Source organism: Solanum tuberosum, unplaced genomic scaffold (genome assembly GCF_000226075.1).
Source record: "Solanum tuberosum cultivar DM 1-3 516 R44 unplaced genomic scaffold, SolTub_3.0 scf00392, whole genome shotgun sequence".
NCBI lineage: Eukaryota > Viridiplantae > Streptophyta > Magnoliopsida > Solanales > Solanaceae > Solanum > Solanum tuberosum.
In genome coordinates, this window is record NW_006239342.1 from 90,686 (window position 1) to 106,319 (window position 15,634).

Below are 15,634 nucleotides of genomic sequence, written 5' to 3' on the forward strand. Positions count from 1 at the left end.
CCCCCCCCCCCACCCCCCCCCCACCCCCCCCCCCCCCGCATCAAGTGTCACATTTCTTATATATAATATATTACATGAAATGTCAATAAAAGTTTGGCAGTAGTTGTTAAGATTATGAGAAAGTCACTAGATTAATGGCATTAATGAATGATTAATTTTTATCATTAGTTTATGTTATCTGTGCCCCTTTGCAATTTAAATATTTCCTCTGTCTCAAAAGACTTGTCTTATTTTTCATCTACACGTTCTATAAGAAAATATTATAAATTAAGAAGAGTATATGACTTTTTAATCCTTATTTATGTGTATATAATCGATCTTCATGGAATCTTACTCTGTTTATGTATCATAATTAAGATATTTATAATCTTCAAGAATAATTACAAGTAAGAATAAAATAGAAAAAATAATTAAATTTGTCTTGAATCTCTAAAATGACAAATATTAAAAACGACAAGTATTTTGATAACCGTTAAATAAAACTTAAATTATATTTCACATCCCATAACATGCTAGTATTGTTTTTATAAAATAGCATGTTGTACATGTTACACTTGTCTCTCTCTCTCTCTCTCTTTTCTCTTTTTTTTTTTTACCAAATTTAGTTTTTTCTATGTTTTTTTTTTGAAGTACAAAACATTTACTAGAATTATTTTTTCTTTTACCAAAAGATGAAAATAAATACTACATATTAGACTACAACTAGTGAAATAATTTTATTTTACATTTTTCATAAGTTATTTTTTAAAGAAAATTCCATTTTGTGCCTAGTAAAAAATAAATTTATGTAAAATGAAAAATGGATGGAGTATCTTGTTCATAGGGTTGTGGTGATTTATGTAGAATAATATTGGAAAAGAATAATAGGCCCTAATTAGGGATGCGTATTCAATATTTTGGTTCGCATTATTCGATTTCAATTTTTAATTTTTTTCAGACCATCTAATTCGAACAAAATAAATTTGATTTGATTTTTCTCGATTGAGTTTTTTGTTTATTTACCAATTATGTTATATAAGAAAACCTGAATTTGATATAATCGAAGATATTTAAAATTTTGAATGACCAAAAAGACTAATATTATTAAAAAAAGTGAGATGAGGTACTATTAAAATCAAATCACTTAGGTGGATTTCCTTTTGTTGCAAAAATTTCTCAAAATACGAGATAAAATTTTAGAATTGTACTTTTGATTTCTCAATTATTAATAAAATTTTGTTTTAGTCCTTATAATATTTTACTAAATACATTTAACTTTTAGTTATACAAAATTTATGTCTTTGATTCTTTTACAAAGAAAATATGTGATTTATAGATATTGTTTGAACAATTTCACTTCTAAATGTGAGGTAATATGTATTAACATAATACATCTGCAATGAAAGATATATATAGGTCAATGAGGATTGTATAAGACTACTAGATAGTCGAGCATTGTCTAATTTTCTATTAGTATCTGTTATTTTCTTTGCTTCAAATTTCAATTATCATATTATTTGTTATTACTAGTCTTTTTTAATTGTTTTCAGCATCGCTTCTTCACTATTATATTTGCTTTACATATTTGAATTTTAATATACTTTACTTGAATCAATAATCTATCTAAAACAACTTTTCTGCTTTCACAAAATAAAAAATAAGGTTACTTACACTTATGAAATTACACTAAGTATAATATTGTCGTTTAATACCTAATAGTTTATTAACTTGTGAAAATTTACAGTTCAGAAGGATTAAAAATACACATTCAATTAATTAAAGATTATATATATTTAATTAAAATTACAAGGATCAAAATAAGAATTTATTACTATAAGTGCTAATTTTCCATTTAGAAAAGTAGCTTATTGGCCCCTACACAAAAATATATCCTGCCGACACGTTGCATTCGCTACCGACAATTTAAGCTCTCTTCTCATCGGCTAATCGATTGAACTAATCAAAACGCGGGGTCCACTGATTCGTGAATTATTAGTTTCATTCTCAAACTATCGACAATCTTAAAAAATACATTTTTACTTGATTAACTGAACTTAAAAACACTCTCGATCTTGCAACATTAATAAAATACAACCCTAAATTCTCGACATGTTCCTACAAAAGTTTGAGACCACTTCCTATGTTATTAGGCAGATCAGGGGTATATCTAAATTTAATTAATCAAATAAAGTAATATTTTTTCAGTATGTTAGCAAGTTTGGGAACGAAATTAATAAATATCTTTCAATAGTCCGAGGATGAAACTCTGTACTAATAATTTTGAAAAAGATAAATTAAAAGAAAAGGGGAAAAGAACAATAAATGTGGGGACCCAATAGAGTAGAGTGTAGAATCTAGAGATAAGTGGGCCCGCACTGACGATAATGCTTTTGCAAGTTGACAACAGCACAGTGCCCACGTACTTATTTGTGGGTCCGTCTTTTTAAAATTTTTTTTTTTTTAATAAAATAAAATTATTATTTGGTAATAATTTATGAAATATTATGTTCACTAGTGATGTTTTGTAGTGATTAGGGATGTTTACGATTTAGATATGATCTTGGTGACTGAAAAACGTGTGATAGTTGACGGTAATAATATTGATGATCGTTGACACTGATGTTAATTGTGATGATAGAGGTGGTTGGTAATCATCTTGCCAAAATAATAACATCGAAAGATTATGATAAGATGAATAAAGATATTCATGCGCTCTTGATAAATATATCTTGAGTTCAAGTCTTAAAATTGATAAAAAGTAAACACAAATAGTAGTAATAATAGCATTAGATACCACTCTTCATTCCTAAGAAAAAACATTATTTAGAAGTTTCAATTTTTGCAAGTGAAACTTCGTAACAATATTCTAACACTTCATCTATATATAGAAGTTGAAACTTCAAAATAATGCTTATCTTTTAATTATAGGAGTTAGAAAAGAAGAAGCCATTTGTGATTTTGTCCACAAAATTTTATAGTTTTTTTTTCTCATTTTAGTGAGCTTTACGCCATGCGATTTAATTAATTAGAGTCATATATAAAATGAATATCGAACACTACATTTAAAAATAAAATAGTATCCATATACCCATGTTTTTACAAGTGAGCAAATGTCTCAAAATTAGTTGAAAGGGAGTTACAAATTTTCTACATTTTCAAAGATGTGAGTCTTCTCAACTCCATAGATTACATAAACCCTTTTTTTCATTCAATATTTGATACATACATTAAAATTCGATTAAATTTAAATTTACGCTGAAAATTAGTTATTTGTTGGTGTCCCGCACCATATACTTCATATCTACTCCGTAAGCCTTTTTTTATTATGGTTTAAAATTACCTTATGGCAAGAGCTTTCTCAGTGATCAAAGGTAAAAATTAAACTATTTCTCAACATTAATGGTAAAATTAGATAAAATGTTTAACAAAAAGTAAAATTACTCCATTTAAATTGGATAATAAATTATTTGTATATAATTTAGACAAACATTATTAAAAGTAAAGGTATTAGGAAGGAGTGTGGGGTGGCAGAGATGGGAGAACTTTTGGTGGGATGTAATCACAAGCTCATCTTTTCTACTTTCACTAGAAAAATTATTTTTCTTAATTTTTTTTTTGTTGTCTTAGAGAAAATTTTAAAACCTTTAACCATTTTACGAAAAAAAATATATTTTTATTCCTACCAAACATACTATTATGACTTCATGAATTGGCTAGTTACATCCCGGTTGTTTGTTAACTATAATTCATGATATTCTTTTATTCGAACTTAAAACTGATAATATGAACGAGCTCAGATGCAAATAACAAACCAAAAGATTATGTAGATTTTAAAGAAATTTCATAGTGTTAAGAGCTAATTACATCATATCTCTATTCTTTTTCAAATTACAAAAATTCCTTAAATTTGGTGAAATCCGATTACATCCCAAAACGTCCCGATACATCGCGTTCCAGTTTTTGATAAATCTCTCAACATCCTGATACACCGCGTCTCGATTTCAGATCCCGATACATCGCGTAAAGTGATGTATCCGACAGATACGTCGCGTAAAGTAAGAATTTTTGTAATTTTTTTAAATGATAAGAAATTTTAGAAAATATAGTAAAATAATAAGTTTTGTATTTAGCTAATTTTTCGAAAGATTATTTGCCCCACATCAAAAATCAATTGCGTGTCAAACCATAGGATGTTATCCAAGCTAATACATCCAAACCCTAGTAAACTTTTTGCATAATAGCCAAAAACTCAATAGTTAAGTGGACCCAAAAATTTGCCTACAAAGTCAAGAGATAAAAGAATATATATATAGATAGGTCCACTAAAGTTTTAGCATTATTATTATTAATCACGTAAGTTGCCTTTGCACGTATCTTATCTCATTATGAAAGTGATGCATTTGGACCATAATTTACACTTAAAAAAGAAAGAGAATTCTAGCAATATGTCCATTGAAAAATCATAATTAGTTCATTATTAATCTCTGAGTTTCTAATTCTAATTAGGTTTGTTATTTAGGATCCAACTACAATTTTATTATTTGTTATTCTTGTATGAACTTACTTACGTAGGTTGCTGTCAGCCAAACGTATAACTAGCATGTTCATAATATATGATTAGTGATGATTTATATAACATATTTAAGATCGAGACATACTTTTTCTCTATTGTGTTTTCATTAATTATTTATTATTTTCATAAACTTTGTATCAAATCAAATTACGTTACCTTAATTAAAACATGGAAGTTAAAAAAGGAAAAAGAATAGTGAAAAGACCCATGTTGACAAAAACTAGTGATAGAAATTCCAAAAGACAATATAAAAAGGAAGAAAAGAAAGATGAAAAGAGGTACGAGGTGAAAGTGAAAAGAAAGAAAGAAAAATTAAAGAAGAAAAAAATAAAATTAAAGTTCTTGTGTTCATTATGGCCATCTAAAATGAAAAATGTTATGCTTTTATGTTACATAAATAAATAAAATTAGTTGTTAAATCATCCTTTCAATCAAAATCCTTTTTTATTTTTATTTGGAAATAGTAATTAACAAACTAATAGTATAAAAGTAAATTATGAAAAAGTTGTTCAATTAAAAATAATTGTGATGTTGATGTTGAATTTAATTAATTAAGAGATGGAACACTTGTTATCACAAAACTTTGAGTTAATTAAAGGATGGAACACTTGGCATCCAAATTTATCAGGGATGTAAAGCGGGTATTATATAGTATCAAACATCGGATGAGAAAAAATAATTCATACCATCATTCATTTTGAAGATTAAAGATATTAAAATCTAAAATTTATGGATTCAATATTTAGGTTTTAAACATTGAACCAACTGTACTTTTAAATGATGGATTCAAATCTATTTTCTCTGTCCCTAATTACTTGTCCACTTTTGAATTGACACACCTATTAAGAAAACAATGATTGACATAGTGAGTTTACCATTTACCCCCATTAATTATGAAGTGGATGAATTAAAAATTAAAGATTTTCAAGAAGTTCTACTTTTTCAAAATTAATTAATTGAGGATATAATAGGTAAAAAAAATAAAATCCTTTCTTGATTTATCAAAATGAACAAACAAAAAAGGAAAATTGGATAGGTAATTAGGGACACAAGGAGTATTACATATTACAATTTTAATAAATTTTCACATACACAAATTTATTCATGTTAAAATTGTTTGAGATGTTCATCTTTGTTTTATGTTATAAAATAATAATACATATCTATCCTTTCTTTGGAAAGTCTACTTGTCATAAAACCTATAAGGAATTAGCAATAATACATACAAACATACACACATATGACATATATATGCAGCATCAACCCTTTTCCTTTCAATTGAGTTGATGCCTCTTTAATTTGACTCTTGATTTTTGTTGGCCAAGAAGTTGCAATACCTTCTAGTGACTCCCTACCCACCCACATTCTATGAAGGGGATGCCCAAAATTATTATTTTTTGAATATAGTAATGTTAGTATTAATTTGCTACCTTATATCAATATGAATATCAGATAATTATGTTCATTAAAAGTTGTTGAATAGATAATAAAGTAAATAAAAATGTGTTTTCTGATTCTCTCAAACAAATAACAATCCATGTATGCATGTTGATCATGAGATCGTTCACACACTTCGATATAATAATAGAAAAAATAAATATCTTAGGTTCAAATCTCATTATCACCCAACAAAATATACCTAGTGTGTATCAAAAGATTTTTCACATATATACTTGGATCATAAAAAAGAATTAGGTTCGTAATAAGTAAAAGCGTGTTAAAGAGATAATAAAGTAAATAAGGTATGTTAGCTCACTCTTTACAAACTAAAACTTTTAGACGAGAGATAATTAATATATATAATTCAGCAAAAGTTTACATAAATAAGAAGAAATCTCATGGGGAATTCTTTTTGTCTATGTTGAGAATTAATCCCTAATCTCTAATAGATTTTCACCAATTTAGTTGATTGTTAGGCACATGATCCTTAATAGCAAAATGGAGATTAAATTACTCTTAAAAGAATAAATGCATGTTTAATAAATACACTATTTGTATAAATAATTATTTATACTATCAAATTATTATTATAAAAAAGGTTTAGGATTTTGGGTACAATATTTGAAACAATTAAAAGTATGATGATAATCAAGGTTTTTTTTGGTTTCTCACTTGATATTCGGATTCTACATTAGAGTCCTGACTAAATTCATATTGCACACTATATAACCCATTCAGAGGTGATGCTCTCAACAAAATTTTCTCCATATTCAAAATTCAAACACGAAACATCTGATTAAAAGTGAAACAGTTCCACCACAGCACCACATCTCTATAAAAAAAAAAAAAGAAGCTGACACATACTTACAAAAAACTGTTCATGATAAAAAGCAAAAAAAAAAGAGAGAGAGAACTAATAATTCAAATTATTCTTCTCAATAAAATAATCAATTCTATGAAAGATGATTCTTGGATCTCAGAAAAGGAGTAACTAACTAACTAACTGTCCCTTTAATTTTATAGAGTAATTTCCCTATCAAGCACATGAGTTATGAAGTATATTTTTGGTCCTTGATTTTATATGTACTTCAAGAATGTCACTTATTATATACTATTCATAGAGTATATAATAAATCCAATAATTTAACTTTCTTGGAGTTGGAGGATAGGGATGGAGGGACACTTTTTTTTCATGTTGAACTTGTCATATGGTCCATGACCTAGGTACTTATCGGGAGAAAGGGTTTTCATTCAAATTTTTTTTAATCGAAAAAGCATATTGTATATGATTTTTTTTATGTATATATACATTTGATGAAGATAATGTTCTCTTAAGTGAAAATCTTGCTTTTATCATTAGTTAGTACTTACAATTCTTTCTGTCTTATTTTATATGATATTTTTTTAAATTTAGTTTACCCCGAAAATAAATGATATGTTTTTATATATTTAACTAATTCAATTTAACTAATTCAATTTTAAACTTCTTTGAATCTCAATCGAATTGCCTCATTTTTGAGAAGGAGTTCGATTTCAAACCCAGATTCGATCCACTCCAAGAAAAAGAGAAAAGAAAAACAAATCAACTACGAACCCCCACCCCACCCCACCCCACCCCCCACCATCGGAAAAAGGGTCATAAGTAGAAATAAAGAAAAATTGAGGGACTTCTAGCAACTAATGTAATCAATTATGTATTATATATGGACCCAACAAATTGGTGGAAAAAGACGTTTCCTCATTTTTCATATATCTATGGCCTACTTCCTTTAAGTTAATGTTTTTTTTCTTCATCTAATTTTAAGTCGAGTATTTATTTTGAGACTCGGATTAATTTAAATTGATGTTTTCAGGAAAATTTATCAAAAGTGAAAATCTAACTTATTGAGAATTTTCTTATTTGTATGATTTAAATTTGTAACCTCTAAATAAAGATGAAAAATCTTAATCATTTCATCATTACTCGTAATTATTTTCTTCTTGTTAGTGTTCACTATACTCTCTCTTTCTCTCTAAAGATATTTTTGAAAAAAAATATCTAAATTATGCCAGCATCAAATCATTTTATAATAGTGAAATTAAGATTGGGTCTATTTATTTTTTCCATCACACGTATGTAGAACCCCCCACCCCCACCCTCGCCGCCACCCCACCCCCTTACTATCGAGTTTAACTAATATTTATTAGTATAAAAATTATATTTATCTGTTATAACAAGTAAAATGTCTTATTTTTAAAAGGATAAAGGTATGAGAAATATCCCAACTTTGATCGGATTTACTGTTGCGATACTAAACTTTCATGAGGATCTATTACCTCCTTCGACTATTTAATACCGTATTTTTATCCCCCTGAACTATTTAATATTGTATTTTAAAGGTATATATGATTATATGTGCCAACGTGGACACATTACTATTTATAATTTTGCATTATTTTTTATGTCCACGTGGACAAATATATATGTTTAAAATACGGTATTAAATAGTCTAGGGAGCTAATAGGTCCTCATGAAAGTTTAGTATCGCAACAACAAATTCGATCAAAGTTGAGATATTTTTCAGGCCCTTATCCCTATTTTTAAAATTGAAAGTTTACATTTTTATGAAGGGTTAAAACATGTAACATCATTTAGGTAACTTGATATAGTATAAAAAATTATTTACATTATATATAAATTAAATTCATGATTACTAAAAGAATTCAATCATCAGGTCATCTTTATCTATGAAATGTTTTATTTGTAAAATTACAAACCTCACATTTAAAAAAGTTTATCTATAAATATATTTTTAAATAACCTTCCTGATAATGTAAAAATATTTATACTGACGATTCTTACTGATTTTTTTTTTACTGTGTTTTTGAGGGGTGGGGTGGGGGTGAGGGTAAGGGGGATATGTTGGGAGACTTACACTAAATAAACATGTCTTCTTTATTCATATTCCCCTTTATGTGTTGTGGAGTTTTAAGAAAATCTCTCACTTTCTCTTTCTCCCAATTATAATAAGAAAACTTTCTTTCTTCCTTGTTTTTATTTTTAAAAAAATATTTCAGTTTAGTACATGGTTGAAGATATTTGATATAGCCTTCATATATGTCACTCATGTGAGTACAACTTTTCTCCATATATATCAAAATCAAGATTTTCATAGTTGAGTGATTAATTAATTGTATATAACTCATCATATATTATTTGAATTTTCTTTGTTAAAAATGTTTTCTATCTTTAGGGTATTGCATGGATTTATTATAATTTTTTTCTATCTTACTTTCTAATTTCAGGTTCCATCATCAGCCAAGTGTTAGAAGTCACTTTCTTTAACAAGATTTTCTTAAAAAATATTTAAAAACTTGAACTCCAAAAAAAAGAAGAAAAGGAGTGTAATTTTCTTGATTGGTTGTGAAATTTATGGCTATGTACTATCAAGGAGGCTCAGAAATCCAAGCTGATGGTCTGCAGACACTTTATTTGATGAACCCTAATTATATAGGCTATACTGACACACATCATCATCATCAACAACACCAACAACAATCAGCCAACATGTTTTTCTTGAATTCTGTGGCGGCGGGGAATTTTCCCCACGTGTCCCTCCCTTTGCAAGCACATGCGCAGGGGCACTTGGTTGGAGTGCCCCTGCCAGCTGGTTTTCAAGATCCTAACCGCCCTTCCATTCCGGAAATTCCGACCTCTCATCATGGCCTTTTATCACGTTTGTGGACTTCTGGTGACCAAAATACCCCTAGAGGTGGTGGAGGAGGAGGAGAAGGAAATGGAAGTCAATCACATATACCGTCTTCCACGGTGGTTTCTCCCAACTCAGGTAGTGGGGGAGGCACCACCACGGACTTTGCTTCCCAATTAGGGTTCCAAAGACCGGGGTTGGTGTCACCAACACAGGCGCACCATCAAGGTCTTTCTCTAAGCCTTTCTCCACAACAACAAATGAATTTCAGGTCTAGTCTTCCACTAGACCACCGCGATATTTCAACAACAAATCATCAAGTTGGAATACTATCACCATCACCATTACCATCACCAGGAACAAATACCAATCATACTCGAGGATTAGGGGCATCATCGTCTTTTTCGATTTCTAATGGGATGATAATGGGTTCTAAGTACCTAAAAGTTGCACAAGATCTTCTTGATGAAGTTGTTAATGTTGGAAAAAACATCAAATTATCAGAGGGTGGTGCAAAGGAGAAACACAAATTGGACAATGAATTAATCTCTTTGGCTAGTGATGATGTTGAAAGTAGCAGCCAAAAAAATATTGTTGTTGAACTTACTACAGCTCAAAGACAAGAACTTCAAATGAAGAAAGCCAAGCTTGTTAGCATGCTTGATGAGGTATATATACTTCTAATTATTCATATATTAATTAATTAATCATATATATATATTAATCAAATTATTCATATATTAATTAATTAATCAATACCAAGTTTCTTGATTTGGAGTTTGATCATTTAGGCAAATTTCACTACTATATATAAAACACAAATTCTAACGGATGTTTGGTCAGTAAGAAATTCTCAATTTTCAATCAAACATCTATTAGAATTTCACGTTTTTTAGTAGTGAAATTAATTAAATAATCTAAAAATTGTTCAATCGAATTTACAACAAAACATCCATTGAAATTTTACTTTCTTTTCAATAGCGAAACCAATTAAATAGGATTGACTACCCAATTAATAGTTATTATCTTATCTTCTTCTTGATTTCAATCTTTTTTCAATAAAAAGAGTAATTTTAATTATGAGATAATAAACTACTGATTAGTTATGACAATCTGAAAAATCAACTCCTATTAAATGATCCAAAAAGTGTACAAATTTGTATATCTTAATGTTAATTTCATTGTTTTATTTATTTATTTAGTTGCTTTTTTTTCCTTCTTGGGAAGGGGGAGGGGTCAAGTTGCTATTGATTCATATACTAGCAATAATTATTGATTTATTTCAAAGGTACAATTTTGTTCATCATGAAACTATAAGCTAGACAATATATGTGGTTCTAAGCTTTTTTCTATTGGGGGTCCAACTAAAGTTAAAGATAATACACCTAATATGTCTTGTTGAGTTGACAAAAAATCAAAGGCACGTGGTCTTATTCAATCACTTTATTAGAACCTTTCAAATTTGGAAATATTCTTACCTTTCTTTTGAGATAATCACATAAAAATAAACCTTTGGAATAATTTATATTTTTGGTATTCCTATTGATATTTGATATCTGTTTTGAAGCTTAACTAATATAAATATGCGTCGAAAAGTTATCTCACTTTAGGAGATTAAAATGCTTCTTAGTAAAAGTGACTTCATATTCAGGACTCGAATAATATTACTTGATGATCATTTGGACACAATTGATCAATTGGGAAATAATGAAATATTATTTTGCAAATCAAGTTTTATTTTATAATTTCATTAGTTATTTCGACTTGAACTTGAAATAAAGAATCTGAAGTTTGAAAAATTGATTTAAAGAGTATTTTTTTCCACTCTAAGAACTTCAAACAATTTCAACTTCAACTTCATATAATCATATTTTTTTTCAACTTCAATCAGATATCGTCGTGATATGATCAATATCAATCTACTTATTTTTATTTTATTGTTTGTATTTTTTTTTGAATTTTTTATAGGTGGATCAAAGGTATAGACAATACCATCACCAAATGCAAATGATTGCAACATCATTTGAGCAAACAACAGGAATTGGATCATCAAAATCATACACACAACTTGCTTTGCACACAATTTCAAAGCAATTTAGATGTTTAAAAGATGCAATTTTTGGGCAAATAAAGGACACAAGTAAAACTTTAGGGGAAGAAGAGAACATTGGAGGCAAAATTGAAGGATCAAAGTTGAAATTTGTGGATCATCATTTACGCCAACAACGTGCACTACAACAATTAGGGATGATGCAAACCAATGCATGGAGGCCACAAAGAGGTTTGCCCGAAAGAGCGGTTTCGGTTCTCCGCGCTTGGCTTTTCGAGCATTTTCTTCATCCGTAAGTATTTGTTGAAGACATAATTAAGTAAATTAATATGCATGTCTTTTAATAGTTTAAGATTTTAAACAAAGCAATCACAACATCCTACATGTTTCACCGCTTGTTCTCCTTATTAGGAAAAATAACCAATTGTTCTAGAGTATATGAGAAAGAATCAGACTCGCAATCTAGCATTTGAAGTGGCAAATACAAGACTAATTAAGTAAATACAATTTTTTTTTTTAAAATAACAGTTTAAACTTTTGAATGAGATAGATTTAATTAACACCTTATATTACCTATAAGAAATGAACTTCAATCTCTATTTTTTTTTTAAAAACAATTTTATACACCATGTAGAAACCTTTATAAAGAAATTAAATTAAATCACTCATACCATTTCTTTTAAATTTCAATAAATAAATTATATATTTCTTGTCTTGCAGGTATCCCAAAGATTCAGATAAAATCATGCTTGCTAAGCAAACAGGGCTAACAAGGAGCCAGGTTCTTGAAAAATTCATCATCTCAATTTATATGACGCATTTTTTAACATATCTAAAAAAGACGTTTTATTTCTAATTTAGAAACAATAAAATTTTAAAATTCTCAACAATCATAGTACCTCTCTATATAACTGTAACAACATCTTATTATAACAACCAATTTTTTGAATATGCCGTAAAAAAGACATTATATTTTCAATTTAGGAACAATATAACTTTAAAATTCTCAACAATCATAGTACCTCTCTATATAACTGTAACAACATCTTATTATAACAACCAATTTTTTGAATATGCCGTAAAAAAGACATTATATTTTCAATTTAGGAACAATATAACTTTAAAATTCTCAACAATCATAGTACCTCTCTATATAACAGTAACAACATCTTGTTATAACAAACTAAGTTCTTTTTTAAACCAACTTTCACTACAACAAAGATAACTTTTAGCGGCAATATACATATTAATAAAGAATACTAAAGCTTTTACCGGCATTAGTTAATTTCATTGGATCCATTATCGCTATAGACTGTAGATACATTTACAAAAAGTATTAATTACCACTAAAAACACATATGTAGTGGCAATTTTGCTATTGCTATTAATTAATTAATGTTATAAATATAATTTTTAATGTAGTGTTTCATGTTATGTTAAAGTCATGTAGTATATGTTCTCTACGAATAATATTTCACTATATCAGACAAAAAATATCTAGAATAAACAATGATGTTATAGAAAGATTTGACAGCAAGTCACACAAATATGTACTTAAGAGTACTTATTTTAGACTACAAGTTTTAAAAGTCGATCGTCTGTTCTTTCTTAAAATACTTTTGAAAATGCAGGTATCAAATTGGTTTATAAATGCTAGAGTTAGACTATGGAAGCCAATGGTAGAAGAAATGTACATGGAAGAAGTGAAGAAAAACAATCAAGAACAAAATATTGAGCCTAATAACAATGAAATTGTTGGTTCAAAATCAAGTGTTCCACAAGAGAAATTACCAATTAGTAGCAATATTATTCATAATGCTTCTCCAAATGATATTTCTACTTCCACCATTTCAACATCTCCGACGGGTGGCGGCGGTTCGATTCCGGCTCAGACGGTTGCAGGTTAGTTGGAATATAAAGAAAGTCATTTTAAAAGTTGTCGTTGTTTGACCTATAATAGGTTTTGAGTCGTGGAAGGCATCACTAATTTGCATAAAGGTAGGTTGTCCCCTTGGGGTATGGTCTTTTCATGGAGTAACGGTAGAGTTGTTTCCACTGACCTATATAAGTTACAGGTTCGAGTTGTGGAATTGGTTGCGTTGTTGATGCTCATGTCGGGGTAGACTGTCTACAACACACACCTTGAGATACAACCTTTTATTGTACCCTACATGAATGTGAAATACTTCACGCACCAAACTGCCTAATAACTCTTAGAAAAGAACACACTTGACTCACACATCTATATATCTACGTAGTACCTCAATTGATAAATAATCTAGGATGATTAGATGGTTACACATATCAAACATATAATAGGTTCAAGTCGTAGAAGGCGTCACTAATTTGCATCAAGGTAGGTTGTCCCCTTGGGGTATGATCCTTTCATGGACCATGTAGACACTCTTGAAGTTGAGTCTTGAAGTAACAGTAAAGTCATCTCCACGTGACCTATATATATAAGTCACAACTTCGAGTTGTGGAGTTGGCTAGGCTCTCATCAGGATAGACTGTCGACATCACACTTCTTGAAATGCAACCTTTTTTCGAACCTTATGTGAATGTGAGACTACACTCTTGACTAACATCTATATAACTACTATACCTCAATTAATAAACAATCTAGGATAATTAGATGGTCTCACACTCTAAACACCTAGGTTAGATCAAAAGACAATAAAACTAGCTAGAGTACATTTTTATTTATTGTAACAAGTGTTACTTATCAAAGTGTGACTCTATATTGTTTAACTAATTAACATGTTTAATTTGTCTAAACAGGTTTCTCCTTCATTAGGTCATTAAACATGGAGAACATTGATGATCAAAGGAACAACAAAAAGGCAAGAAATGAGATGCAAAATTGTTCAACTAGTACTATTCTCTCAATGGAAAGAGAAATCATGAATAAAGTTGTCCAAGATGAGACAATCAAAAGTGAAAAGTTCAACAACACACAAACAAGAGAATGCTATTCTCTAATGACTCCAAATTACACAATGGATGATCAATTTGGAACAAGGTTCAACAATCAAAATCATGAACAATTGGCAACAACTTTTCATCAAGGAAATGGTCATGTTTCTCTTACTCTAGGGCTTCCACCAAATTCTGAAAACCAACACAATTACATTGGATTGGAAAATCATTACAATCAACCTACACATCATCCAAATATTAGCTATGAAAACATTGATTTTCAGAGTGGAAAGCGATACGCCACTCAACTATTACAAGATTTTGTTTCTTGATGATATATATAATTTCCAGGTAAATCAACTTGAAATTACATCATGAAAGGCCTTGAATAAAAGAAGGGGAGTTGAGATCTAGTGATCATATATATATGTATAGGTAGAAAGTTTAGTTAGTATATATAGGTTATACTTCTAGTTTCTTAAATGGAGATACAATTTTTGTTGTTGTTTTTGTATTGAGATAACTAGCTAGCTTGGGTTATTTAAAGTTGTTGCATGCAACCAAAGAAGAAGAAAAAATAATCTATATATGCAAACTATAGTATGTTGTAAATTTTGTGCTTCTTTTAATTAGTTTCAATTTGCATATATGTAAACCAGGTGATTGCATATATCTTCTCTGATTATCTCCCAACAAGTTCGAAAGAATTGTCCCAAAAATTGCATATACACTATCCTCTACAGACTCGACTTGTGTGATTACAGTAGTTATGTTGTTGTTGGGGTTGCTTTATTTTTTAGTCATGTAAAATGGGGTTTGATGAAGTTGTTATTTTACATTTCTCTTGTTTGATTTTTTTTTTTTTAAGCTATGGAATTACACCTACTTACCCATTTTACTTGAGTTTATATTTGATCACAATGGTCTTGTTGAGTTTAGCATTTTTTTTTAGCGGATGCAAAAATATTACTCCGTAGATGATTA

At 29.0% G+C, this 15,634-nt stretch overlaps 1 protein-coding gene across 1 annotated transcript; it reads left to right on the forward strand.

Moving 5' to 3' along the window:
- The first annotated feature begins 8,937 nt into the window (after positions 1–8,937).
- LOC102590280 (BEL1-like homeodomain protein 3) lies at positions 8,938–15,335 on the forward strand. Its single transcript, XM_006362785.2, has 6 exons — positions 8,938–9,100; positions 9,278–10,349; positions 11,650–12,023; positions 12,452–12,512; positions 13,363–13,633; positions 14,513–15,335. The coding sequence occupies exons 2-6, from the start codon at positions 9,405–9,407 to the stop codon at positions 14,980–14,982; spliced, it is 2,121 nt and encodes a 706-aa protein (XP_006362847.1). The 5' UTR covers positions 8,938–9,100; positions 9,278–9,404; the 3' UTR covers positions 14,983–15,335.
- Positions 15,336–15,634: the final 299 nt, after the last annotated feature.